We start from the raw sequence: 24,956 nt of genomic DNA, 5'->3' as shown, positions 1-24,956 counted from the left end.
CCTAGCCTGACGCTTAGCCAGAGGTTGTTTGGTTTCCCCAAAGTCACGGCAAGCGTACACTGTGTTGCTCTGTTTGTGCCAGGGGACCCGATCCTTGGGGTGGACCAATCTTAGGCGTAGCTTTTTGTGTGTTTTGAAAGCCAAAGAGTCGTGATATTTTGAGACGGCGCGTCTCAGCTGCTCCAGTACTCTTGACACAAGGGATCAGAAGTGGTTTTTGCTTAAGCAGCAGTTGTGTCCCTGGCTGCTGTGTCTGTGGGGATGGTGTTCGCTCTGTTTGTGCTCCAGTCAAACCTTAAATATTGATCCATATGTGTTGGTTTACGATCAACACATCAACTTTTAAATGTTCCTCATTACTGATGGAAATCTTTTTCATATCCTTCTTGTTGAATTTGATGTGTTGGTCCACCGCGTTAATGTGATCAGTGAATTGTGTTATGTCCTGAGATTTGATTTTCACCGAGGTGTCATCCACATACCTGTACCTGACTCTGTGGCATTCCAGGGTAGGATAAGAGAGCCCTGTTTTCCATTTCCTCTATATACAGATTAGCCACGGTGGGTGAAAGTGGGGAACCCAGTGTATCTATGCTTCTGGCTGTGGACCTTTTATGTGAAGACTAAAGAAGTCACTTGAATGAGTGACAAAACATTTCTCCCACTGAAAATGCAAAGTCCAACAAAAGACCATTGTTTTAATCTCAACCTCCTAAAATTCAGTATGAGCAGAGATTGCTTGTTTTCTTGACAATCTTGTCAACAATAATCATTCTCCCTGTGAACAGGCAGACTTTATAAAAGTAGCTCACCCCGATCCAGCTTTCCGCGAGGCTGCTGAGAAGACCTGTATCGAGATCGGCACAGTCGTGGAGAAGTAAGAAGCGACCTATGTCGTTCATAGCTGCACAACACCAAGAACATGTTTTTATACGCTGTCTCCAACGGTGCGATACGGGTCATTTATGCTTCAGTTTGTGCCTGTGACAGATGTTGATGGTTTTTATGTTTCAGACTGAACACTAATGTTGAGTTATGCAAGAGCCTGAAGAATTTGCTGGACAACCCGGACATCGAGGCTCAGCTGGATCCTGATACAAGGTAATCTTACCTGGTCTTGTATCTGACCTGATTTATCCTTCATCTCATTATGAGATTATCTGATTGTTTATTTTGGCCTGTTGTGGCTTTTGTACATGTTTGCCTCTGCAGGCGAGTGGCAGACCTGTTCATGTTCGACTTTGAAATCAGTGGAATTCATCTAGATGACACACTGGTGCGTTTTTATTAATGGAGTTAAACACGCGATGTAGGAAACAATACCTGAAGGCAACATAACGGTGATTGTGCTTGGTGCTTTTTCACCCTGCAGAGGAAAGAGGCGGTTGCTCTTCATGTGAAGTTGCTGGATCTAAACAACGAGTTCCTGGTCGGCTCCCACATGCCGAACAGGATCGCCAGGGCTGCGATTCCCGAGCACCTACATCTGAACTTTGCAACAGAAGGAAGCTTCATTCAAATCGGAGGACTGCATGCAGATTCCCCCAATGACTTGGTAGGCATTTACTGTGGCTCAGCAAACGTTTCTCTCTTCTGCCCAGAAGGTGGCGCCTCTGCCACGTCTCAGCGCACAACATAGGATTTGGGTGCTGGTTATGAGAAACACTAAACCTGTGAGAGCTCAAAGCTTTAGTCAAGCAGCTGTTGTTGTTTTTTTGTTTGTTTGTTTTTATCATATTTAATCTAATTTTATAGTGGATAGCAGTATGAAATAGTTTTAAAAAATTAGATCTGCAAACTTTGAGTAATCTTAAAATGACTTTCTGACAGTTGTGTTGTACCATTGTAGAATTTAAGCATGCTAAACTATTTTCTTTAAGCTTGAGATGAAAGAGAAAAAGAAAAGAAAAAAAATGAATAAATTTTAACATCTTCTGCTTGAAAGTTAGTGTTTTATCTAGCCATCTACCTCTGACCCTGCAAAGATCAGCAGCCTAGTTGTTATGCTATTTTAACAATTCTAGATTTTGTCATGAATTTTCCTTCTTCCTCTTCCACTTGTGTAGGTGCGAGAAATCGCCTACAGGATTTATCTCTATCCCAACGCAGAGCTGATGGGGTGTTTGGAAGAGCTGCTGAAATGCAGATACAAACTGGCCACACTGGTGGGCTACGAGTCCTTCGGACACAGAGCCCTAAAGGGGACAATGGCCAAAACCCCAGGTTACTACACCTCTCTGGGGTTTTTCTCACAGTCGGGACATTTTCATTATTCAGCACTGTCAATATTTTGTGCCTTTGAGAACTATTCTCGGGAGGTTTACACGCTGCATTTTTGTTCTTATCCCTCTTTGCAGAGACGGTGATGAGCTTTCTTCAGCTGTTAACAGACAAGCTGTCAGACAGGTACAGCTTTCCATGTTTTTCATAATAAAAATCCACTGATCAGCTATTTCAGTTTGGCAGGTTGAATCATCAGCACGAGCTGATTTATGTTTTTGTTGCCTTTGGTGTAAAGGCTTCATTAAATCGGTGCTTCCCCTCGAGGTTAACCATGAGTTATTAGGCTATTTAAGATGTTTCCCAAAGATCCACAATTACTGAAACGAGTGACCCTTTAATTAGTTTTGTCATACATGCGAATATGAGTTTGATCATTTGCACAATGATGCATTTTTAGAAAACCTTTGTGTTCCTCTTTTTGTGTGGGATGGATTCTCTGTGTGCTTAGATTTCTTCAAACAGTCCAAAAATATGCAATTCAGGTGGACTGGGAGACTCTAAATTACCCACAGGTATGAATGTGAGCCTGTTAGCCTGGCAGCCTGTCCAGGGTGTTTCCCTGCCTTCAGCCAAATGCATGCTGGGATTGGCTCTGGCCCCCGTTGACCCTGAGTAGAGATAGGTGGGTAAAAAGCAGGAATGAACGCCTCGAGTCATCACGCTAATAACTTGTTTGGTGCTTCTCTTTCAGAACAGCAAAAGACTTTAAGATGATGAGAGACATGAAGAAGAAACTCAGCCCTCGACATTCTGTGCGTGATTTTTATTTTTTTAATGTGCAAGAATATTTTTGCCAACTACACAACATTACACTCACTGTTGCACATTTCTCTCTATGCTGTTATGCCTTAAAGCAATTAATACTGATTACACAATATTATATTTTAACTCCTGTAAGTTGATTCTGATTTAGAGTTACGATGAGTTCTGTGTTTTCTGACAGGAGCTCATGCCCTGGGATCATCCATACCTCAGCGGTGTCTTGCGTGCTGAAAGGTGAGATTTAGCTTTTATGAAACATATTTTTCAGCTTGCTGTCACTTGATAGTCATTCACATGTTTGTAATTCCATATTGCTTCACAGCAGCAGCTCTTATCACGTCCCACTTCTTCATCAAGTGTCACTTTTTACAAAAGGTGTTAGGAGAGACGCATGGGAGTAAACTTCAGGTCTGATTTTCAGTCTAATCGACCTCCTTTTTTTTTTCTTTTTTTTGTAACCCAATGGCTTCTTATGACTTGATGATCTAATCAGCCAATCACATGGCAGCTACTCACTGCAATCAGGCATGTAGACACGGTCATGATGAGCATCAGAGTGGGAAAGAAGGAGGATTTAACAACATTGTTGGTGTCAGATGGTCTGCTCTCAAAAACGCTAAAGTTGAACATGGCGATAACTTTACTGTACTCAAGGGACCCCCACAGTCATCAGATCTCAATGCAGTACCCAGTATCAGCAAGGCAGATGTAACTAAATGAAAACAAATGAAGTTGGACTAAAAATAAAGACTTGGAATTGTATTAAAAATTGTATTAAAAAAACAGGCGTCGATGCGTGATAGAAAGCATGTGCTGGCAAACCGTCCTGGATGTCACCCATGACGTGGAACTTAAATAAACTGTGGTCGTCTTTGGCATTCAGCAAATTCAAGGAGCCATAAGTTTCACTATTATTAGTTTTTCTTTTCACTTTCCTTAACATTTAGTGTTTTAAACACTAAATAAATACATTTTTATACAATTTAAAAAAAAAAAAAAGCCAGATATACAAATTAAAAGTCGTCTATGGAAACACATTTTTAAGATGGTTCAATGAAATCATAAATGTGAAATAAAAATAATTTCACATTTCAGGCTTTAAAGGGTTAATGAGCTGCACTTTACAGAGCAAAGGCTAATTATATGTTGAGTCTGGGGAGGCATTAGGTAACTCTTTATTGCAGACATTAGTGATCTGTCAGGTGTTCTTTGAACTTAAGCAGCTACTAAGTTTTCTTGAAACTTGGACTTGATGTGTCTTTACAGATTTTCTGAGGAGGAGTGGGGTCTGTGCTCTCCTTCCTCATGCTGCCAGTCCTCTGGGACTGGTCCATCAATCCTCTTCCGTTTATCCTTGTCAGGGTCATGGGGTGGGGTTAGAGGCTATCCCAGTTACCATAGGGCGAGAGGCAGGGCACACCATGGATAGGTTGCCCGCCTGACCCAAGGCTAACACAGAGAGACAGACAACCATTCGCACTCACGTTCACACCTATGGACAACTTAGAATGACAGGTTAACCTAACGGCACTAAGCGCATGTCTTTGGACTGAGGGAGGAAGCTGGAGTACCCGGAGAGAAACCACGCAATGACAGGGAGCCACCATGCTGCCTAAAAATTGATGTGGCATTTAAAAAAAGAAAAGCCCTTTTCGGTGTATGACGGCGAGGAAAGGAACAGCCAAGATCCCAAATTTAAGTTGGTCCTCACAAAGACGGTCATACAAGTACACTCTTACATGCTCACATTATGTTAATTCCTCCCACTGAGGCTCTTTCGTCACAATCACAGGCTTTTTTGTTTCTCTCAGTCACTCATTTTCTTTTTATCGGTGCTTTTCCAGCAGTACCAGCTCGAACCGGTGTGTGTTCAGACCCTGCTGAAACAGGGACTAGAGCTTGTGTGTGGTAAACACAGCTAGTAGCTGTGTTCAGCAGTGGCCTGTTATTCATCACTGATAATATATGGATGTGGTGTTCTAGCTAAACAACCGTTTTGGCTCGGTGGTCTTTATCTTTGATGCCTTATAAGCAGCATGAATGAAAGGAGCCATTTTAAGCATGGGTGGCCAAACCTGAGCCCTGGCACTGTGGTGGCTTTGCCCTGCCAGCTGAGCTCACATATGAGTGATAGTCAGGATCCGTTTTCTTTTTTTCTTAGCTAGTCGAGTGAGCAACCTGCAGCTAAACGTATACAGAAATATGTCCTGGTTCAAAGCGGGCAAGCGTTACCATTCTTTTTTCATCTGGGCTTCAACTTCTGGTTCAGTAATAAAAAAAGGGCCTTTTGGGCTATTTGACCACTCTAGATCTGCTGATCTTCCTGTTTTAGAAGATGCACATGATTCCTATTTGTTGTTTTTATGTACTTTGTTGGATCACGGTGCTGAAGGTCACATCTCCTTCTTTCATTGATATGTTCTGATTTGTCACGGCAGGTACAACATAGAGCCCAGTCTGTACAGTCCCTACTTGTCTCTTGGTTCCTGTATGGAGGGTTTGAACAATCTCTTCTCTCAGCTGTACGGCGTCTCCCTCATGTCTGAACAACCCAGAGCTGGAGAGGTCTGGAGCGAGGATGTCCGCAAACTGGTAACTCATTATTAGTGAGGAAAAAAGGTTTGCTTGTGTGGAATAGTCTGTGCCAAGCGCTAATCCACGGACCATTTTTAAAGATCAAAGTTTCAGATGCTGTGTCTGTGTGCAGTTATTGGGTGATTACATCACTGTGCGTGCATTTCTCCAGGCTGTGGTCCATGAGACGGAGGGATTACTGGGATACATCTACTGTGACTTTTTCCACCGGCAAGATAAACCTCATCAGGTATGAGCACACACTCATCGACGTACTCGAGATTTTAAAGTATCTCTTCCTTCTTTGAAATGTGGTTAACCATTCCCAAACGAGTTTTGTAAAATGTGGATTAAAAACAGAAAAGCCACATTTTATTCACACTCGAACATCGAAACCATATTTTAACATAGATGTTTAAACTTAGACTAATTCATGAAAAAAAGCAACATTTCAAGTAAAGTTGGGACTGGGGCAGCGAAAGGATGGAAAACTAAATGCTACTAAAGGGAAACAGCTGGAGGAACATTTTGCAACCAGTTAGGTTAATTGACAACAGGTCAGAGTTTCACAGAAGTAAAGATGAGCAGAGGTTCACCAATCTGCAAAAAACTGTCTACAAATTATGGGAGAACTTCAGAATAATGTTCAACATCAATGTCTCTTAATCGACATAATATCAAAACATTCAGAGAATTCTTTGTGCAGAAGGCTGAAATTCAATACTGGATGCTCTTAAAATTAAACATTTTCTCTGTGTAAAAATTTTATTTCTATTGTGAGTAAAATTTGTTCATGAGATTTGCAAATCTCTACATTCTGTTTGTTTTTTCACATTTTTAAAAGTGTCCCAACATTTTCTGAGTTTGTATTTAATTATGTTTTGGTAACGTCATTAGTATATATCAGTATTATTTTCTATAGTAGCACTTTAGCCTCACTCCTCATTTTCCTCCCAGGACTGTCACTTCACCATCCGCGGTGGGCGCCAGTGCCAGGAAACTGGTCAGTACCAGTTGCCAGTCGTGGTGCTGATGCTGAGTCTGCCTCACCCTACCAAGGGCGCCCCCACCTTGCTCACTCCCGGCATGATGGAGAACCTTTTCCACGAGATGGGCCACGCTATGCACTCAATGCTGGGACGCACTCGCTACCAGCACGTGACAGGTGCGGAGTGACCCTTACAATGAGTAGGGCTCTTCAGTGGACCCTGGTTTGCTTGAGGATTTAGAGAAGTAATAATATTGGAACATTATGGCTTTGCATTTCCAAATGTCACAAGGTAGAATTACATAGATTGATACAGAGCTGTAGGAAGGGGTTATACATTACACTGTGGTGAATTGAACAAGGAAAGTAAGCCCCGAGGAGAGGGCAGATGATAGCTGGCTGCTAACGCTGTCATTTGATATGGTTTGGTTTGCAGATACCTTCAGTAGTAATTTAACATCCCAAAGCCTTTATTTGAGCCTGACAACAGTATCTATTAACTGCACTGGAGGTTGTTTCTTCACTGGGCACAATGTTTAGACATGTTGGTTAAGTTTGTGTTGTGTAAATCTCATGACAGTTGCTCTTTTTCACCTCTGTTCTATACATCTATTCCTGCCCTATGTGCTTTTGCTTACTTATTGATATTGCTGAGTGTCACAAGATCACAAGGACTTGTATTGATTCTGACTTTTGGTTGGGGCTGTAAAGACTTTGGTTTCTCATTCTGGCTCACTTTTTCGTTTTTAACACTCTAAGCATAAAAGCCAAAGCACTTAAGCAGCCAAGAATAAAGTCACCTATATCCTGCTTTGTTTTAAAGTCTCTTATCCCTTCTCTAGGAACCAGATGTGCAACTGATTTTGCTGAAGTCCCCTCCATCCTCATGGAATACTTTGCCACCGACTACCGAGTCATCAGCCAGTTTGCACGGCACTATGAAACTGGAAAGGTAAACCTTAAACACTCAAAACGATTTAAACTGAGGACAGATTTGAATCGATAAAGTACAGAAATATGTTCTGATGAAATATTACGGTCATGGCATTGCCATTAAAATTTGCAGGATGAAGGCTTCAGATGAAAATTCTGTTCATTTGTAGCTTTAATCAGTTTTATCGTCTCTTTAGCCGCTACCCGAGAGTATGGTGGCTCGCTTGTGTGAGTCCAAAAAGGTGTGTGGAGCTGCAGACACCCAGTTGCAGGTAAGATTAATGTCTTTGCATGTACGTTGTCACAGAGCACGCAACAGCAGGAACCATCCATAACACGTGTCAGCTAATTTATGATGCTTGTGTGGCACTACTTTAGTGTTACGCCCACCCCTAAGAAAAAAAACAACAACTGAAAATCTCATACTAACACCCGTGGTGCAAAAGTCATAAAAAAACATTAAAAAAAACCCTGAGGAGCTGATGTGATAAAGAACAGTCCTTCTCTGCTCATAAACAGCATCTGGTGGCTATGAAAGGTTTGGTTTTGTTTTTATCTTTTTGATTGGTTCCCATTCTGTTTTAGCCTTTATCCCTTTTTTTTTTTTTTTTTTTTATTAGGAAAGCTCTTGTTTTTGTGCTCCTTGCTTATCTGTTTTTCTTTACAAAGCTAAAACTGATTCAAACAAGACAACCACAAAACATGTTAAAAGTTTAATGGGCATTCATGTCCAATGGTGTGACATTAGTCACCATTTAACTCTATTTCTGCAGTTTAAGAGTTTTCACGTTGGTGATTGTTTTTGCTTTTTTTTTTCTTGCTGTGTAGATTTTCTATGCAGTCTTGGATCAGATCTACCACAGCGAACCACAGAACCGCTCTACCACAGAAATCCTGAAGGACATGCAGCAGAAATTCTACGGCTTGCCTTATGCGCCCAACACGGTACAGCCTGACCACCTTTTTTTTCCCTTTCTCCCCCCGTGACTTATGGTCTCTGACGTCATGACTACAGGATAAAATACAAGCTTGGAAGTTGTTGATAATTTAGGGTTCTGTGCTCTTCTTTTGATACCCATTTAATGAGATCACAGAAACCTTTTAGTCTTTAACTTTCTACTCACTTCTCCTTTCTTATTCGCTGTCCTTCCTCTTTCTCTCACTGGTTTTTTATCTCTCACCCAGGCACAGCAGTGTTTAAAGGATTAAAGCTGTTTTTTGAAGGGCTGCTAAAATAACAAAGCAGAGGGATACTTTAAATGAACCCTCCCAGGGGGAAATATTTGAGCCTCTTCCTCCCTCCTCTTTAATGAAAAAAGTGCTTTATTCCCCCACTTTAGCAGCTGTGGGCTGAGGAGGATGAGGCCAGGAGACAGAAGGGAATCAAAAACAGTCATAATTTAGCCAGAAATGGCCTTCATACAGCATTTACTCAGGGCTGTAATTATGTGGGGTTGCCATCAGGAATAAAGATTACAGGACTGCTGTATATTCTGCCCGGACGACCGTGTCCCAGCCAGCGTTTCTCCTCACAGGAGTCCTCCCACTCCTCTGTACGTGCCTCGCTTTGTAGCTCCCTCTCCGGAGATTGCGGTTTATGTTATATAGTTTCCCACTGTCGCAGTCATTTCTCTTCAAGCTTTCAAGCCATACGGGAAGCTCTACCAGGCACTTTGCCTCCGTGTGCACAGCCACAACCACAAGCGAGATCGCTTTCCTCATTTGAACTGAGGGTGATTGCAGTACTTAAACGTCGAGTATTAGATCACGATTGGATCGGAGCAAGTGAAAACAGATTTGTTTAGATCCTTAAAATGTTCTTTTTTGTGTGGTTTACCCTCTGAATCCATCCCTGTCTGACTGCCTTCATGGAAACGCAGCTCAGGAAAAAGTTTCCGCAGTAAAGAGAAGTTTGGAGTGGCTAATGGGTTACGGAGAGCCACAGATTATAAACATTAGGGCGATGCTGACATGTGTATAGTTTATAGAGGAGGGCTATCAGTTCCCGCTGTGTACAGAGTGAGAGGATCAGCTGCGAGTAACACAGACCACATGCTCACTCTTGAGCTGAAGATAATATTTGGGAATAAGAGGCAGAAAGCGAGGTGTCCTGCTCGCTTTTGTTGACATTTCTCTAACTGCTAATCCGTGCCTTTAACACTTGCAATGCTGTCCCTTTTATTTCCCCAGAGGATGAGTCGATGTGTATGCGACGGCTCACGTTCTTCTCACAAGTCGAGTTTGGAAAGACCTAAAAATGTCTTTTAACTGACACTGAAGAGGAGCAGAGTAAAAAGCAAGGGCTTACTCAGTTTCCTTTTGTATGTGAGGATGAAAAGGATATCTTGCTGACATGTGACCCGCTCGCACTCTCTCAGAAAAGCTGACGATAATCATTTGATGTGAGACGAAGGGATTGAAAACAAAGAGAAGCTTGGAAGCCTGATAATCAAGGCACTTTGTGATGAGTACTTAAAGCATCCTGTCAGAGACTGCGACATATTACCAAACAGTTTTTCAGTAGCAGAACATCAGCAGTCAGGAAGCACAGAGGAATCAAAGAGCCTCCGAATTAAAACAAATTAAAGCAGGCTTTTTGTAATTTTCTGGATGCGTTATCGCATTTGTTAGCGCGGCCTACATTTTCTATTTCATAGCACTTGAAAGAGCTGATCCGAGCTCCTGTATTTGTGTTCCTGCTTCTCTAACCCACACTTTCCTGAGCCGTGACTCCTCTCAGGAGTGCTATCGACTCTTATTAAAGTCACTACAGCCCTGAGGAGTCTTGTCAAGTCAACACGGGAGTGTTTTTCATGCTGTTGAGCGACCGCGCTTAGTTTAGCAGACACAGCTCCTCTCAAAAAGCAGTTGTTTTAGAGCTTACAACCTACAGTGCTCTTTGTCTTATTTTTTTACATTCATATCCCTTTATTATTCAAATTTCTGAAAAAAAGATGAACCTTTTTATGTTAAGGGTGATGTATAGCATCAGTAGGTTTTTAAATATCTTCTCACAAACGTGAGTTTAATAGATGTTTCCCAGCATAAAGAATTTAAGATTTTTTTTATCCACACTAATGCGTTATTTGGCTTTTTGCTGGAGAACATGTACCTTGATGTCAGACGATCCTTTGGAAGCTTCTTGGGCACCAGTCTGCAAGCACATCCCTCAGTTTCATGATTATTTCACTTTAATTTGAGTTCAAATCTTTAACGTGTATGAAGTCTGCTTCCCCCCCATGTGGATGTGCAAGGAGGCGTCTGCAGTCTGTTATGTTTTGTTAACAACAGCAGCTGCTGCCTTTTCTAGCAGGCTGAATGTTTGAATGTTTGCCAGCTGAATTTCCCAGTGTCGCCGTTTTCAGAGATCATAAAGGAGCTCGTCTTTATAGATATGGAGAAGCTCCCCTTCAGGCAACAACATGGGAGAAAAGGAGCGAACGGGGCTTTCTAGCTGTTAGGAATTTCCATGTTTTGTCCGTTTTATAAAAGGACCTGACAGGATGTGATTTAATGTTTGTCAAAGATGTTTGTTCAAGGAAACTTGTATTCATTTCACCAGTTTAATATCATCAGTGAAGACGACGTAGGCAGCTCAAAAGATTGAGAATGTTTGGCGTATTTATGAGTCTGCTTTCTGTTAATATCTACTGACGTGTTGTTTTCACCTCGTCGGTCTGTAGTCAGGGTGTAGTCATTGCAAAATCTGGTCCTGAGTCACTGACTGAAGCAGGCGTTACCACAAACGCCTCTGAAGTACTTTGGCAGGTGTTTATGTGTCTGACTGTCTGGATGTTTCAGAGCAGGTTGTGTCAACATGAAGGGCTGGATATTAAAGGGTGAAGTAATGAGATTAGAAATAGGAGTTGAACTGAGTGCAGACACGAAAAGATGTAAAGTTAGATTATAGCTAGGTTGTCCAAGATTGCTCGATTACACCTTGGTTATTTCAAATATGACTGTTTTAAAGACATCAAACTGTTTGGTGTTTGGCCTTTTATCACCTCAGTGTTTATACAGGAACCCTTTAAAATGTCTCCCTAAACGAGACAAACAGATGATTTTTCTGTTGGCGATAGACAGCAGTACTTTGTAGATGCTTTGTTCTACCATGACATACCGAATATCTGCGTAAAGCTCGTCTTCTCTTCTTACCAAAACAGTTGACATTTTGTCTCTTATTTTGGCACTAATGGCGACGGAGGAGTTATGGTCATTTAAAGAGCACTTGTGAGATGTGCACGCTGCCAGGCCGTAGGGTAACCTCACTCTATCCTTTTTATTTTACCCATTTTTATTTGTTTTGGTGTAAGGTGCCCAGTCTTCATGATTTAGTTTTTGATTACGAATGATTTTTTTCATTTTTAAAATTGATGGAGTGTGAATAGCTACAAAAAAATCTGCTGTTTTTACTCATTAGCAGATTTTAAAGTTGCATTTTTAAAGTAATCTGTCCGGCGCAACAGTCGCGTGTCACCTTGGATACGGTGACACGCGACAGATGCTGTTAGGAAAGTTGCAGCCGTGTGGGTTTAGCCTAGCGTTAGCTTTGTCAGGATTGGCAGGATTGGCTTCGCTGTCTTTAAAGTGATACAGTTGTTTATTTTTTTTTGTTCAATGTTCATTTTCTTCTTAAGGCATGGCAGCTGAGATTCAGCCACCTGATTGGGTACGGGGCCAAGTACTACTCCTACCTCATGTCACGTGCAGTGGCCTCGATGGTGTGGAAACAATGCTTCATAGAGGATCCTTTAAACAGGTGAGACCGAAGCTTAACATACTGTTAAATTTTATATACATACATACATACATACAGTGGGGCAAAAAAGTATTTAGTCAGCCACCGATTGTGCAAGTTCCCCCACCTAAAATGATGACAGAGGTCAATAATTTGCACCAGAGGTACACTTCAACTGTGAGAGACAGAATGTGAAAAAAAAATCCATGAATCCACATGGTAGGATTTGTAAAGAATTTATTCGTAAATCAGGGTGGAAAATAAGTATTTGGTCACCTCAAACAAGGAAAATCTCTGGCTCTCACAGACCTGTAACGTCTTCTGTAAGAAGCTTTTCTGTCCCCCACTTGTTACCTGTATGAATGGCACCTGTTTGAACTCATCATCTGTATAAAAGACACCTGTCCACAGCCTCAAACAGTCAGACTCCAAACTCCGCCATGGCCAAGACCAAAGAGCTTTCGAAGGACACCAGGAAAAGTATTGTAGACCTGCACCAGACTGGGAAGAGTGAATCTACAATAGGCAAGCAGCTTGGTGTGAACAAATCAACTGTGGGAGCAATCATCAGAAAATGGAAGACATACAAGACCACTGATAATCTCCCTCGATCTGGGGCTCCACGCAAGATCTCATCCCGTGGGGTCAAAATGATCATGAGAACGGTGAGCAAAGATCCCAGAACCACACGGGGGGACCTGGTGAATGACCTGCAGAGAGCTGGGACCAAAGTAACAAAGGTCACCATCAGTAACACACTACAACGGCAGGGAATCAAATCCCGCAGTGCCAGACGTGTTCCGCTGCTGAAGCCAGTGCATGTCCAGGCCCGTCTGAAGTTTGCCAGAGAGCACATGGATGATACAGCAGAGGATTGGGAGAATGTCATGTGGTCAGATGAAACCAAAGTAGAACTTTTTGGTATAAACTCAACTCGTCGTGTTTGGAGGAAGAAGAATACTGAGTTGCATCCAAAGAACACCATACCTACTGTGAAGCATGGGGGTGGAAACATCATGCTATGGGGCTGTTTTTCTGCCAAGGGGACAGGACGACTGATCCGTGTTAAGGACAGAATGAATGGGGCCATGTATCGTGAGATTTTGAGCCAAAACCTCCTTCCATCAGTGAGAACTTTGAAGATGAAACGAGGCTGGGTCTTCCAACATGACAATGATCCAAAACACACCGCCCGGGCAACAAAGGAGTGGCTCCGTAAGAAGCATTTGAAAGTCCTGGAGTGGCCTAGCCAGTCTCCAGACCTCAACCCCATAGAAAATCTGTGGCGGGAGTTGAAAGTCCGTGTTGCTCGGCGACAGCCCCAAAACATCACTGCTCTCGAGAAGATCTGCATGGAGGAATGGGCCAAAATACCAGCTACTGTGTGTGCAAACCTGGTAAAGACCTATAGTAAACGTTTGACCTCTGTTATTGCCAACAAAGGTTATGTTACAAAGTATTGAGTTGTATTTTTGTTATTGACCAAATACTTATTTTCCACCCTGATTTACGAATAAATTCTTTACAAATCCTACCATGTGGATTCATGGATTTTTTTTTCACATTCTGTATCTCACAGTTGAAGTGTACCTCTGGTGCAAATTACTGACCTCTGTCATCATTTTAGGTGGGGGAACTTGCACAATCGGTGGCTGACTAAATACTTTTTTGCCCCACTGTACGTGTGTGTGTGTGTGTGTGTGTGTGTGTGTGTGTGTGTGTGTGTGTGTGTGTGTGTGTGTGTGTGTGTGTGTGTGTGTGTATATATGTCTTATAAAACCATCAGAGCTTTCGCTGAGTTAAAGATGTTTTTATTTGAGAGAACCGAATAGAGGAATTATTTTTGTAGGGAGGCAGATATTTAACTGGACACATGGTTCATTATTTATAAGGGCAATAAATACTAAATTGGCTGGAATGAGGAGTCCTCCTAACAATGACTACATTACCCTGAAACTGAAGTACAGGTGGTGAAGAGTTGCAGAAACATAGTTCATATCATCTGTATCAAAGCCCTGGCTTTAATGTGAATGTGGCATCTGCTGTGATTCACAGACACACAGCAGCATCCACATTACCAGATCCTCCTCTATCTAAAGCATTTGCCCCGGACAAGCAAAGCAATAAGGTTCTGTTGTGGAAAATCAACCGTTAATCGTATCAGCATCGCATTGAGCCCTGCAGCAGTTTCACTTCTTTTTGTTTCCCTTTCTGTCTGTCTGTCTGTCCCCCTGGCCTCCTTTACCTCGTCTCGGTAACACCTGCAGTTGTCAGAGCTCTGTTGTTTTTATCACCTGTCTGTTGTTTACAGACAACTTAGCAGACTTGGCCCTGGGCTCCCAGTGGCAGCAGCAGTGATGGAGGGGTTGACAGGTGAATACAGGTGTCTGTAACCGTATCTCTTTCTCTTCTCTGCCTGTCTTCCATCTTGGTTTCTTTCTTAGGGAAATGGGTGAGCGGTACCGACGGGAGATGTTGGCCCACGGAGGAGCTAAGGAGCCCATGCTGATGGTGGAGGGTAGGTTCAATCTTTTTGTCACAAATACTAATAGAATATCATGTTTGCCCACAAACATCTGTAAAGCGCCATTCTGCGCCAACAGTTTGAGGTTTCCTCCCAGATTATGGAGTTGTCAGTCCATTGGCGTCTTGCCCCATGATTTTTTTTTTAATTTTTTTTTAAAAAAGGGTGTGTCTAATTACTGCAGGTTGTGCCACAAAATTTGTTTTGACTTGCTGGACAGCCGAGAGTGTGACTCCTGCTTGGATTTGTTGTTTTTCTTTTCTCATATGAAGCAGAAAAGGCGTCCTCACTTAAAAGAAAGATGGAAGCTGCTGATCCAGCTGCTGTTGTTTCAGGTGGTCACAGTTACCACTGTTATGGTTTGTCCCACTCTGCGCTTTAGATTCCACCGTGGTACATGTTTACTAGTTTAACACACCTCCCAAGGTCTCTTATCTTTGTTTACAGGAGCTTTGTTAGCCCAAAGCCTGTCCTGCTCTCGGCGAGCTCACTCTGCGGCAGTTACACAGTGCCCCTTGCTAGTCCAGCCCTTATTTGATCTGCTTTTAAAGGTTAACTAAAGAAGATAATTAAAAAGATAACGATATGGCTCCTAGTGCTTTTTGTGTACACAGGCGATCATGAAGGAGGGAAAGACCGAAATGTTTGATTATAGGTTTGAGTGCTTAACGCTGCTGACTCTGCAGGGCTGAAAACACAGACCGGACCACTTTTGTGTTTCAGATCAAACAAACTCAAATATTCCAGTAACTATTCAATAGATTCGTCATTCTCAGTAAATCTTCAGGATTTCTGTGACTCAATTTTCTTGTTGTAACACCATAACATTCACATTCCTTTTGTTTGATTATTGGCACCAAATGGATCAATTTATGACGAATGTGTCACAGTAAACGTAATCATTTTGATGATCTGGTTACTTTTATCCAATCCCCATATAAGGTCAAATGTCAGCGGCCTCTCACAGTGGTACATGGGACTCCTGTTACGTTGCGAGTGCACCAACTAAACTGGCAGTGTCTTTGCTTACGTTTTTTTAGTGCTGATGTATCCGTATGGATGTGGTTGTGTGATGAAATTGCAGCAGCGTATTATGTGACCAATGCAGCATTAACAGGAATGGCTACTCAACCGTTGGGTCTCCAGCTATCTGTCTCTAGGTGCCACGAGGCACCTAGAGGAACTGCAGTTTTCGCCATTGTTGCATTGACTTCATTTTTAATCTCAGGAGGTTACTCCTTGGTATGGAACGCCAGGACTGCCATAATGAATTAATTAAATACACCATTAAATAATTAATTAAATGTGGCAATAATAAATTAAAATTGGAATTAATTAATTAAATAAATAGTTATGACACATGTAATTAATTAATTATTGACACATTTAATTAATTATTTATGTATTTCACATTTTAATTAATTATTGACACATTTAATTAATTAATTATTGACACATTTAATTAATTATTTATGTATTTCACATTTTAATTAATTATTGACACATTTAATTAATTATTGACACATTTAATTAATTATTTAATGATATATTTATTTATTTCATTTTGGCAGTCCTGACGCCTGGCTCTCGTCATGAAATAATTTTATCTGTCAGCCTCACCCATCAAACTCAGGGGGCGGGGTTAACGCTGCCCATGCAGCTTCTCTAACATTTGATTGGTTGCCGTGCAAAGTAAGTCAAAACAGGTCGATCCTAGATAATCGATTGCTTGTGTAGACTTGGGGCAGCCAGGTATCCCAGAATGCAGATCAAATCACAGGCCGTTTTTCTGTCACCAGCTACACTTTTAACAGTGTTTTAGCTGCGAATGTCGCGCCGTAATCTTCACATGTCTGGTCAGGTTGTCAACATAGAACATGTTTGCAAAAGTGCTCAGATGTTTTCAGAGATTTCACTAGCTCTGCTAACAGTTAGCATGCAGAGTGCACCGAGGGGGTACATTAACCGGTTTGTTTACATATTTCACTCTCCGTGTTCCACATGTTGCATTCGCAGATTCTCATTTTCACCGAACGATCGTCTCTTTCCGCCTGGTCTTGTGTCTCTGTGCTTCTGTAACATAAAGAACGAGCTGACATTTTTCTCACGAAACCAGCGATCAGCTCAACAGACCCTCAGTTTACCTGCATGCATCCTCCTCCTCATCTGTCAGCTGTTTAACACCTGCTGCTAATTCAAGAAACAGCCTAGTTACCTGGTGATAGTCACAGTTTAACTGCACAAGATAAGTAAATATAGTATTTTCCCCGAGCGCAGAGCTGCTGGAGCTTGTTTCCTTACAGAGCACTTTATAGGCGAGCCAGCTTTATCAGCGGCTGATGTCCAATCACCAGCACACAGCTTTCAAACCTCAGCTGAGTTTTAGCTCTCAGTGGTTAAACGCTGGACTTCATTCACTCAGGTTCTGTCTGTCGGGTCACGTTTACTTCGCTGTTTTATTTACAACTGAGCAAATCGGTTTGGCTGAGGTTAAAGTTACGTTTCATAACTGCATAGTTTCACAGACGTTTAATGGTTCACTGGCACATGTGTTAGACTGAACTATCATCTAAATATCATCTGTTTTTTAATAGTTATTCAACTGTCCAGCTGTCTGTTAGAATGTGATTTTTTTTCTCTCTCTGTTGGCAGAGGTATAAAAATGCGCAGGAAAATCTGACGTGCATGGCAAACTTCACCGACGATATTTAGGGAGGAATAAACACACATCAAACATAAATGAACCATTTGCCTGTCTCCATAATTGAGAGCATTTTCTCTTCTTATGTCAACACTCTCTCTCTCTCTTTTTTTTTTTTTTTTTTTTTGCTTTTTCGGTCATGTTATGTTTACCTGTCAAAGGCTTGTTACAAACTATGAAACACATTGTGCAGACTTCTGGATGTTAGAAGAAAACGAATACTGCTCATGAATGAGACTAAAGGCAGGAAGGTGTCCTTTAAAACTAAACATGTTAATAGGACCTCCCTGTTTATATCATAGTTTATGATATAGCACGTGTATTTCAGTAATAGCCTGCTGAGGCCACTATACGTGCTGGCCTCATATCAAATGTGAAGGCAGACTGAGTCTATGTTTGACGTTTTTTATATCTAATCTTCCTTTTCAAACATTTAAACAGCAGCGAGTCTGCAGCTGAGGGAATACAAATTCAAATTGTCGGAACAGGTTTGCTCGTTTCTTGGATTCATTTGGTGATTTATTAAATGTATAACTGTGTGGTGGGGCGTGGTCTGCGGTGCCGTGCAGGGAGGGCGGACGCACCTGCACGGCATCCTTAATCACGCCCGCCTAGTTAAAAACACGGGGACTGAGGGGTTTGGGGGTGTTGTGGTGTGGTGAGATGTAAATAAAGATGACTCTGAACGTTGCTCCGTGGTCCCGCCGTGTCTTATTCACGCCACATTGGTGCCGAAACCCAGGAGGCAGCACGGCGGGTCCATATCGGAGCCAGGGAATGGAGGAGCTGGCCCAGAGGGTGGCCGAAATGGCGGCCGCCCAGCGGGAGCAGGCGGCGGAGGTGCGTCGCCAGCAGGAAGAGCTGCAGGACCAGTCCGAGCGGCACCTGGAAAGGATTGGGGAGCTGGCGGCGCTGCTCTGGGCCTGGGCGCCACCCCCACAGGTGTGTCCCGAGGACAGTGAAGCGGTGGAGGAGCCGCGTGAGGCACCTCAGCAGCCGGAGGTGGCAGACGAGGCGCGCGGGGATCTGCGCCTGCCGGAGGAGGGGGAACAGCCAGGTGAAGGGCTGCTCCTGCCGGGAGTGGTGGATGAGCCGCTCCAACCGGAGGCGGCAGACGAGGTGCGCGAGGGTCTGCGCCGGTTGGAGAAAGAGGAGCTGCACGAGGGGCTGCTCGAGCCGGGAGTGGCGGCGGAGGGAGCAGTAGTGACGGAGGCGTCGCGCTATGGGCTGCTCCAGCAGGGAGCGACAGCGGTGACAGAGGGGCCGCGCAAGGAGCTGGAGGTCCCAGTGCCAGGGGAGCTTCCTCGAGTGGAACTGGCGAGCGAGGCGGGCGCCACGCTTGAGATCGCCGTGCTCGCCAGACCGGCCTCACCACCACCAGAGGCCTGTACACGCCACACCTCTGCCCAGCCACCTGTGAGCTGGGGCTCACGCTTGTGCCGGCCGCGCCGGGTGCACCTGTCACGTGTCCGACTTCCGAACCAGCTTTGCCTGCGCCGCTGGATTCGCGGGCGGCCGCCTGAACTCGCACCTCCCCGTCGCTTGGCCGGGGCCTGGGGGTGCCAGCTGTCCGGGCTGATTCCCTCTCCCACTGGCGGTGGGGGAGTAGGTTCGGCCGGATGGCTCCCCGGCCTCAATCGGGCGATGGGGGTATGTGGTGGGGCGTGGGTGCAGGGAGGGCGGACGCACCTGCACGGCATCCTTAATCACGCCCGCCTAGTTAAAAACACGGGGACTGAGGGGTTTGGGGGTGTTGTGGTGTGGTGAGATGTAAATAAAGATGACTCTGAACGTTGCTCCGTGGTCCCGCCGTGTCTTATTCACGCCACAAACTGTTATTCTAATCTGCTGCTGAGTCTCTTACACTTTTCTTTATGCTGTATATTTTCACGTCTCTGGAATAGTTGGCAGTTAGATAGTCAGCTGGGAAACTTTGTGTTAACTCATGGAGCTGAGGATATCGTGGATATGCTGACCTCGCTGCGTGGTGTACAGAGCGAGGTCAGCATGATTAATATTCACAATAAAAATATTAGCCGAACATCATGAAGTCTGTATGTGTTTCATAGTGTCGAACAACCTTTGTACAGTTAAAGCCAGCAGTTACTACATGACGGAAACACCAACGTTATCTCTTTTATGTGTTTATACACAGGTCACGCTGATTACTGAACAAAAACCCAAAGATCAGATGTTAAACAGATTTATTTGCTCTCTCTCCTCCTTAAACATGTTTTTAATGTTAGTTATAATTCAGAATTGGCGACTGAAACACGTAGGACACATAAGAACATCAGGAAATAAAACACCGATAAATATAACCTCAGTAAAAGAAGTCAGCGGGGGTTACTACAGCTGTGTACCGGGGCCTGCGCTTTGTCGGTGGGATTGCTTGCGAGGCGAGCGGGTCTATCCCACGCTTTGCCGTGAGACTGGGATGACATCTCCGAAATCATCGAAACACTTTTGCAAAGAGGCTGTATCTTGACAAACCGACCAGACACATGAAGATTAAACCACTACATTCTCGGCTAAAAAAATATTAAAACGGTATTTGGTAACACACAAACAGGGTTTTTCAAAGCTCAGTTCTGTTAGCTTCCACATGCCGGTTGTTGTGTGCTAGAAACAATGGCCACCAGGCCAAAGCAATGGTTTTGACTCGATCAGCGTTAACCCCGCCCCCTGAGTTTGATGGGTGAGGCTGACAGATAAAATTATTTCATGATGAGAGCCAGGCGCCAAGACTGCCAAAATGAAATAAATAAATATATCATTAAATAATTAATTAAATGTGTCAATAATTAATTAAATGTGTCAATAATTAATTAAAATGTGAAATACATAAATAATTAATTAAATATGTCAATAATTAATTAATTAAATGTGTCAATAATTAATTAAAACGTGAAATACATAAATAATTAATTAAATGTGTCAATAATTAATTAATTACATATATCATAACTATTTATTTAATTAATTAATTCCAATTTTAATTAATTATTGCCACATTTAATTAATTATTTAATGGTGTATTTAATTAATTCATTATGGCAGTCCTGGCGTTCCATACTTGGAACATAAGTGTCTTTAAGAGTATAGCCGGACACAAGGCAAGCTAAGTATATGCTTTATTAATTTATTAATTAACAATTAGTAAGGAATAAAAATGCATGAAAGGGTTTACAGTTTCACCATCCTACAATTTACTGTCTTTTTAGTGCTGATTAGCCGTTGTTAGCATGCTAATCCCAATTCGAGATGGCTAATGATTAGCATGTTAGCGCTCGTTTTTATTTTAAATATGCTGATATTTGAGATATTTGAGGTATAAAAATTAGTGACAAGCTGGGCTGCAAACTCATCAAACTGCATTTGTAGTAGAAACGATCCTTGCTTAGGAGTGGAACTGGGCCTATGTGATGATGTCCAGGAGCAGTTTCCTTTTATTACTTGAAGTAATCACACAGAAGTCACATTTTTGAGTGTATGAAATTTCCCCCATATCAGAAAAAAAATCTGTGTAATGTGCTTTCAAGGAGTTTGGGTAGTTGAGCTTCATCAATGCTTCATCAAGGAAGAAGCCTTTCACATTAAAGCACAAACAGGGTGTTGGAAGAGGGTGGACTTGAACTGCAAATCAAACGCATGCTTCTTTCTTTCCTTCTACACCCCTCCTCCAGCAGTTGCTGTGGCCTGTCTGGACAGGACAAAAGTGGAGAAGGTGAGAAGAGAGAGACACAGAAAGATAGTGATATCGGGTAACGTTTAGGAGCGTACTGTAAATCTCTCCCTCAGGGTCACCCCCTCCCTCCTCCACTGGATTGTTCCTGTGACAGCTCCAAACAGGGCTGCACCCACACTCTGAAATGAAAACCACCATTGGATCAGATCCTCGCTGTAAGATCTGTTGTCCAATTAACTGCTGCTTAACTTACGATATTTGCTTTTATGGTTTTCTTTGTAGCGAATGCTACTCTAGTTATAGTCCAAAGCCCTGCGTGAGGCAGAGTTTTAATGGTGGTTTTTATCGCTCTGGCTGCAAGTCACAGGGGAAGGAAGGCTCTCAAAAACGTCTGCTCTGGGAATAATGATTAACCCAGCGATTGCATTGTCTGACAGAAGATGCAGATCAAATGAAAGAGCCTTGGGAGGGCTAGATGGTAGATCCACTCTCACATTTTTTGGCAGCCTGTCCATTGTGTGCACCTGCATTTATAATAATTTTATAATAATACATTTTTTTCCTTGTCTGGAGAAATGCTTCAGCTAAAGCAGAAACTCTCTGCAGTTTAAAGAACCCTCATTGAGCCACCTCACCATTTTGATGAAAAACTACAAAACATCGGCACATGTGCTGAAATATTTAAGTTTCCACAGTCTTTGCTGAAGGGTTGATGGGTTCATAGCAGACATCCTGAAATCTTATTGAGGAATGGAAAATTGATTTGAAGTGAATTAGAATGGCTCTTTTTATGTCCTTAGCGGGGATTAGGCCAGCAGAAACCAGAACACTAGAGGAAGGAGACAGAATCCAGATCCAACCCATTACACATAATCCTTTCAAACAAAGAGCCTTGTAAATGGAGGTGTGTATCATTTCCCTGCTTATCCCCCTTAGGTGAGGTGGTAGAAGGGGCATAAGGGCACACGGGGAACCGGAGCAGACCTGGAAAGGCCAATCAGAGGCCAGTCTTTATCTGGATGCCTCCCTGCCTGCTCCTGGATGTTTCCCAGGAAAAGATGGTGTTGAAATGTAAACCCAGGTATTAAATTCATTGCGGCAGCATCACTGCAGTGAGAGAGAGAGAGTGAAAGCCGATCGACTGGCTAAACTGAACCTTGGGTCCTCCTACAGAGAGGGCTTTCATGGCCCAGGCTGTTCCCATAGTCTCAAACACTGAGCACAGAAAATGGATCTACTCGGGCTCTGTAGCAGGGACTCGGGACCTCGTTCGTTCTTTGTCTGGGGAAGCGTGACTGAATAGTTCTTATGACTGCTTGTACAATCAGTAATAAACCCCGAGGCGGGGTGCTTTGTACAATCCCACAGCACTTGTGAGACAGTGATGCATAGTTCTGTCTGAAGTCGAGGAGAGGATTGGATAAACCTCATAGTCCAGATGTTAAGCTGCAAAAGGCATAATTTACAGCCCGTACTTGAGTCAGACTCAATGTTTGATCAGGTAAATGTTTAACTCGTGGGGGCTTTCCAAAATTGTCCTGAATTCTTACTTTAAGTCTGTGTCAGATGGGATGTGATGGCTAACTGAAGTGCGAGTTCAAGAAAATTAAATTCTGTTTTTGAGCAGCAAGGGTGGACAATAGATTTTGTTTGGAGCACATTTCATGACAAACCATAAAGTGCAGGAAGAGCCTGTGCTGAGAGTAACTTACTTTGCTTTTCATCACATCTGTCTGCTTTTTGGCTTTTTATTTTCTCTGCGCGACCCTCCTTGGGGGGCCCTGACCCACAGATATACGAGTTACCGAAGTTATTACGATTCACCCTGAGCGGGGACATAAATATGTTCAATAAATTTTATAGTAATCCATCCAAAAGCTGCAAAGTAAATTGCATGGGAGCCATGAGCATCTGTATTATCCATCAAACATTTATTTAAATACTACACAGTAGAAGTGACCTGCAGCAGGTCACAGGATTCATGCTCAGAGGACCAGAAATGGCAGCGTGTCATGGCCATCCAAACAATGGCGGCTGAGGTATTTCAGTTTGGACTAAAGTGGTGAGCAGACCCGTCTGTCTGCATAAACACACTTAAAAAATTTTTTAGAATGACTCGATGCATTAAGCCGAATAAATCTGTTTGATGCAATTTTTTACGTAAGTGTTGCTTTGGAAAAATTATGAAGAGGTTGTGTTGTGTTGATGTTCCTTTTTAATGTGTGTGTGTGTGTGTGTGTGTGTGTGTGTGTGTGTGTGTGTGTGCTTACTCAACAAAGAGCCTCCCAGTGCAGTGTTTGTCATCACCCTTGTCTTGCTTGCTTTCTGGGCCTGTCTTAAGTGCGGTTTGTAGAAAAAGCTTCCTGAACTTCAAAGCTGTAATTACAGAGGCGGTGAGCCCCCGGGCCTGCCTGCAGGTCTGACAGACGTAGCTACTTTTCACACCGTGACAAGTTTGGAATAGTTATGAGAATCGGCTAATGAAGCAGCAAGTACCTTAAGATTTGTGAAAATGGTGTCAAACACTTCCGGGGGAATACGAGGCGGCAGAGGAGACGGGGCTAGTTATCGCACGCTCCAGTTTGTGCACATTTCCTACGTAGCACAGTGCTGCCTCGGAGTTGCAACTGGGTGTAACTGGCCTTCAAAAGAAGCCTATTAAATTGTGAAGTACCAAAAATACAAGCTATAACAAGGAGTTAAGGTCAATATGTTTTTATGAAAAAGTTTCAGTTTTGTGTTCTGTGAGGGAAACACGAATGCCATTCATGGCCTGTTTGAAGGGGACAAATTAAATGTGTTATTTTGCAAGAATAAATAAATAAGATGAGACACCCTTTTTTTTTTTTAATTTCTTTATTTATTTTGCTTTCTCAAATCATGGAGGTCATCAGACAGACTTTATCCATGCCATCCAAACTTCTGTTATTCATTTATTTATTTGTTTTTAGTCAGCATCTCAGATCTTTGATAAATTCATCCAGCAGTAGCTGCAGGCTGGACTGCAATTTTAGAGCACTTGTACTAAATTCATGTCCCCTGAGCTGTCATTACCCAGACTCAGAGCTGCTAGCCAGCCACAGTGGCCTTCGTTGGACTGATACCCATCGCCCACCACCCTTTGAGTAAATAAACAAGCTTTTCTTTGCAGGCTATCTATTTACTGATGTGAAATGTAAAATCCCAGTGTAATTTAAAGATTTTACCATGAGGCTGGACCCACGTCAGGACGTCTTTATATCTGAGGATGTCGTTTCAGGGAGCTGAAAAGATTTTGCCCTTGAAAGGTTTTTTGGGTTTGTTTTTTTTGTTTTGTTTTTTTTGGCATTTTGTGCTGATAGCTGGTGACATAAGCGGAAAAACCAGGGGCTATTGTACGCCAGCAATTCGCAGTGTTTTCCATCTCCCTGAGAACCACTGTCCTGTTTAAAGAAAACAGGAGGCAGTGGAAGTTGCGCTAAAGAAGAGGGTCTTCGAATGTTTGTACATCAGTTGGATAAATTGGGTGGGGTGGAGGAGGGGGACTTTTGATGTACCCTTGAGCAGGTAGTCAGTGGCCAGTTGGTCGATTGAGGCTCCAGTTTGTCTTTTAACATCCCAAAACTCCGTTGGCCAAGTTGGCTAACGATGCAAGCCCTGAGATGACTGTAATGATTAGAAGCCCCGCTCTTCAATAGCTGTGTCAGTGCCATTATGAATGGAAATGGAAACTCTTAAATACGAGATGACTCACACTGCAAAGGCTCTGTCCTCGGGCCGTACCAA

The 24,956-nt window shown here is 42.9% G+C and overlaps 1 protein-coding gene across 1 annotated transcript in view; it reads left to right on the top strand.

The window, feature by feature from the left end:
• Positions 1–24,956, top strand: part of LOC113036401 (mitochondrial intermediate peptidase) — a 29,927-nt gene that overhangs the window by 1,054 nt on the left and 3,917 nt on the right. Inside the window, exons 4-19 of the mRNA XM_026192731.1 lie at positions 789–877; positions 1,015–1,101; positions 1,213–1,276; positions 1,373–1,555; positions 2,067–2,223; positions 2,358–2,406; positions 2,975–3,035; positions 3,227–3,279; positions 5,484–5,637; positions 5,792–5,869; positions 6,577–6,784; positions 7,450–7,559; positions 7,738–7,812; positions 8,369–8,485; positions 12,178–12,299; positions 14,723–14,796. Coding sequence (XP_026048516.1) covers positions 789–877; positions 1,015–1,101; positions 1,213–1,276; positions 1,373–1,555; positions 2,067–2,223; positions 2,358–2,406; positions 2,975–3,035; positions 3,227–3,279; positions 5,484–5,637; positions 5,792–5,869; positions 6,577–6,784; positions 7,450–7,559; positions 7,738–7,812; positions 8,369–8,485; positions 12,178–12,299; positions 14,723–14,796 — 1,681 coding nt within the window. The remainder of the gene's footprint in view (positions 1–788; positions 878–1,014; positions 1,102–1,212; positions 1,277–1,372; positions 1,556–2,066; positions 2,224–2,357; positions 2,407–2,974; positions 3,036–3,226; positions 3,280–5,483; positions 5,638–5,791; positions 5,870–6,576; positions 6,785–7,449; positions 7,560–7,737; positions 7,813–8,368; positions 8,486–12,177; positions 12,300–14,722; positions 14,797–24,956) is intronic.

Source organism: Astatotilapia calliptera, chromosome 14 (genome assembly GCF_900246225.1).
Source record: "Astatotilapia calliptera chromosome 14, fAstCal1.2, whole genome shotgun sequence".
Taxonomy (NCBI): Eukaryota; Metazoa; Chordata; class Actinopteri; order Cichliformes; family Cichlidae; genus Astatotilapia; species Astatotilapia calliptera.
This window is presented reverse-complemented; position numbering and strand designations above follow the sequence as displayed.